The following is a 2,213-nucleotide window of genomic DNA, read 5'->3' as shown; positions in this document are numbered from 1 at the left end:
TCATACGTGCCAAGTGTCCTCACCTAAATATTGCCATGTCATGAATTCCAAATTGAATTTGGTTTCCTTTTTTTAATCTTTTTCCTATTTTTTTAAATTTAACTCAATCGTACGTTGCCAACTGCTAAGGGTGTAAATTCGGGCAGGCCGGGATGCCTGGCCTGTTTTGTATATCAGGCCGGGCTGGATAGGCTATGAGTTAAGTTACCCAAAAGGCCTGACAGGCCGGGCAGGCCGGGCAGTAACAATAGTTTCCAAGCCCAAAGCCTGCCCAAAGCCCAAATATTAAACAGGCCAGGCCAGGCAGGCCGGGCAGGTCACCTTTTTCTTGTCTGTCATATGACTCATATTCATGTTTGAATTACAATATAACTAGAGAAGCAACTTTAGAATGTCTAAATAATGTAATGAACAAATACTTATAGTCTTGTAGGATGCAGAAAAAAAAAACATAAAATTCCTATCAAAAGAATAACTAAACTCTAAGAAAATTGTTTGTTCATAATTAAAATAGACTATCCATGAGCTCCCAGGCGCTTCTCTAAGTCTTGAAGAACTTGTTTATTCATGCAGTCTAACAACTTGGAACTCTATGCTCCTTTACCTACACATATTAAAAAGAGAGCAACATTAAAGAGTTATACACTATACTATACAATATACAGTGAAATCTTATCACCAGAAAAGAAAAACATATTTTGGTTGCCTACTGACTAGTTACTTTTGTTATCTTTTTATAAAACTATCAACTATCAACTGAACTAATGTTATGTACTAGATTACCTACACATTTTTATAAAACTATCAACTGAGTTAGAAAATCTGCCAGAATTAATAATAACATAGAAATCATATATGTTTTGACTGTCAATAGTAACATACCTTAAAGATAAACTGAATCAAGTGGACACTTGATCGTCTTCATCTTCCATGGAAATATCATCGTTCAATGGATCCATGGTTTGAAGGTAGTCTTTAAACTCAGCTTTCCACCAATCTTTCAAACACACACAAGACTCCAACATTTTTGGCGTTAAACAGCTCCGATAATCACCTACAACACGCTTTCCGAGAGAAAAGGCTGATTCAGATGCAACCGTGGACACCTGAACTGCTAAGACATCACGCGAAATGCAAGAAAGGACTGGATACCTCTTTTCATTTTGTTTCCACCAAGCCAATACATCAAAACTTTTCATCTCCTCTAAACTTGGTGGTGGCTCAGCATAATACCTTGTAAGTTCTTGTGATGCTGTAGCAAGCGGGTCACTTCTATGCCTACTTCGAGATTCCCAAAAAATGTCTTCAACTGAGGAGGAGGAGCTAGCATCCCATGAATTTCCCTGTAAAGGTGGATGTGTACTAGTGAGAGTTGCAGAAGTATTAGAAACGGTATTCACTTGTCCGCCCACTTCCATGGCAGTTACGTACTCAGCAAAAAGACTTTTCAGCTTTTGGGATATTAAACTGCTTTGCTCCTTATGACATCGAATTGTATATGCAGAAGTACCGAAGCATTCCTCAATGTCAGAAAAAGTAGTTTCCATACCTTTGAAGTTAAGTCGAGGGTCCAATATGCAAGCTATCGCAAACAAATGAGGAGTCTCACCCCAATATTTTACGAATTTTTCTTCCATGGTAGCAATAATGACCTTCAAACTAGGAATATTTCTGTGAGCTGAAATTTTTTTTCCGATAACAAACAAAAATCTAAGAACAGAGTTACTTGTTGCATAATCAACGCCAGAAAAGTAGTTAGTTGCTTCATAAAAAGGCTGCAAAAAATTGCACAACAGTTCAGCATATTCCCAATCAGAATTAGTTACACTGTAACGACATGCCATATCTGCGAGACACCTTTGAATTGCGTTACGATAGGGAAGTACATCTTTTAACATCATATAAGTGGAGTTCCACCTGTGCTCACAATCAGTTTGGAGCTTTTTAGGACGCATACCCACTGACCGACATGCATTTCTGAACTGTCCATATCTCACAGAAGAAGCAAACATAAAAGCTATAGTATCCTTAATATTTTCAAGCATCTCCTTAAATTCCTTAACTTTTAATCCGTCCTGAACAACTAAATTTAGTATGTGGCAGCAACAACGCACGTGAAATAAATCCCCTTTCGATGGAAGGTTAGGCATTAACACTTTCAAATGTTTGATTGACAATGTATTTGCACTAGCGTTATCCATCGAAAGAGAAAA

At 37.6% G+C, this 2,213-nt stretch overlaps 1 protein-coding gene across 1 annotated transcript; it reads right to left on the bottom strand.

Moving 5' to 3' along the window:
* Positions 1–530: 530 nt before the first annotated feature.
* Positions 531–1,689, bottom strand: LOC113278046 (zinc finger BED domain-containing protein DAYSLEEPER-like). The gene is made up of 3 exons (XM_026526990.1): positions 1,153–1,689; positions 883–1,054; positions 531–604 (listed from the first exon to the last, which is right to left on the bottom strand). The coding sequence occupies exons 1-2, from the start codon at positions 1,635–1,637 to the stop codon at positions 1,051–1,053; spliced, it is 489 nt and encodes a 162-aa protein (XP_026382775.1). The 5' UTR covers positions 1,638–1,689; the 3' UTR covers positions 531–604; positions 883–1,050.
* Positions 1,690–2,213: the final 524 nt, after the last annotated feature.

This window comes from Papaver somniferum, chromosome 5, assembly GCF_003573695.1.
Source record: "Papaver somniferum cultivar HN1 chromosome 5, ASM357369v1, whole genome shotgun sequence".
Classification (NCBI taxonomy): domain Eukaryota; kingdom Viridiplantae; phylum Streptophyta; class Magnoliopsida; order Ranunculales; family Papaveraceae; genus Papaver; species Papaver somniferum.
This window is presented reverse-complemented; position numbering and strand designations above follow the sequence as displayed.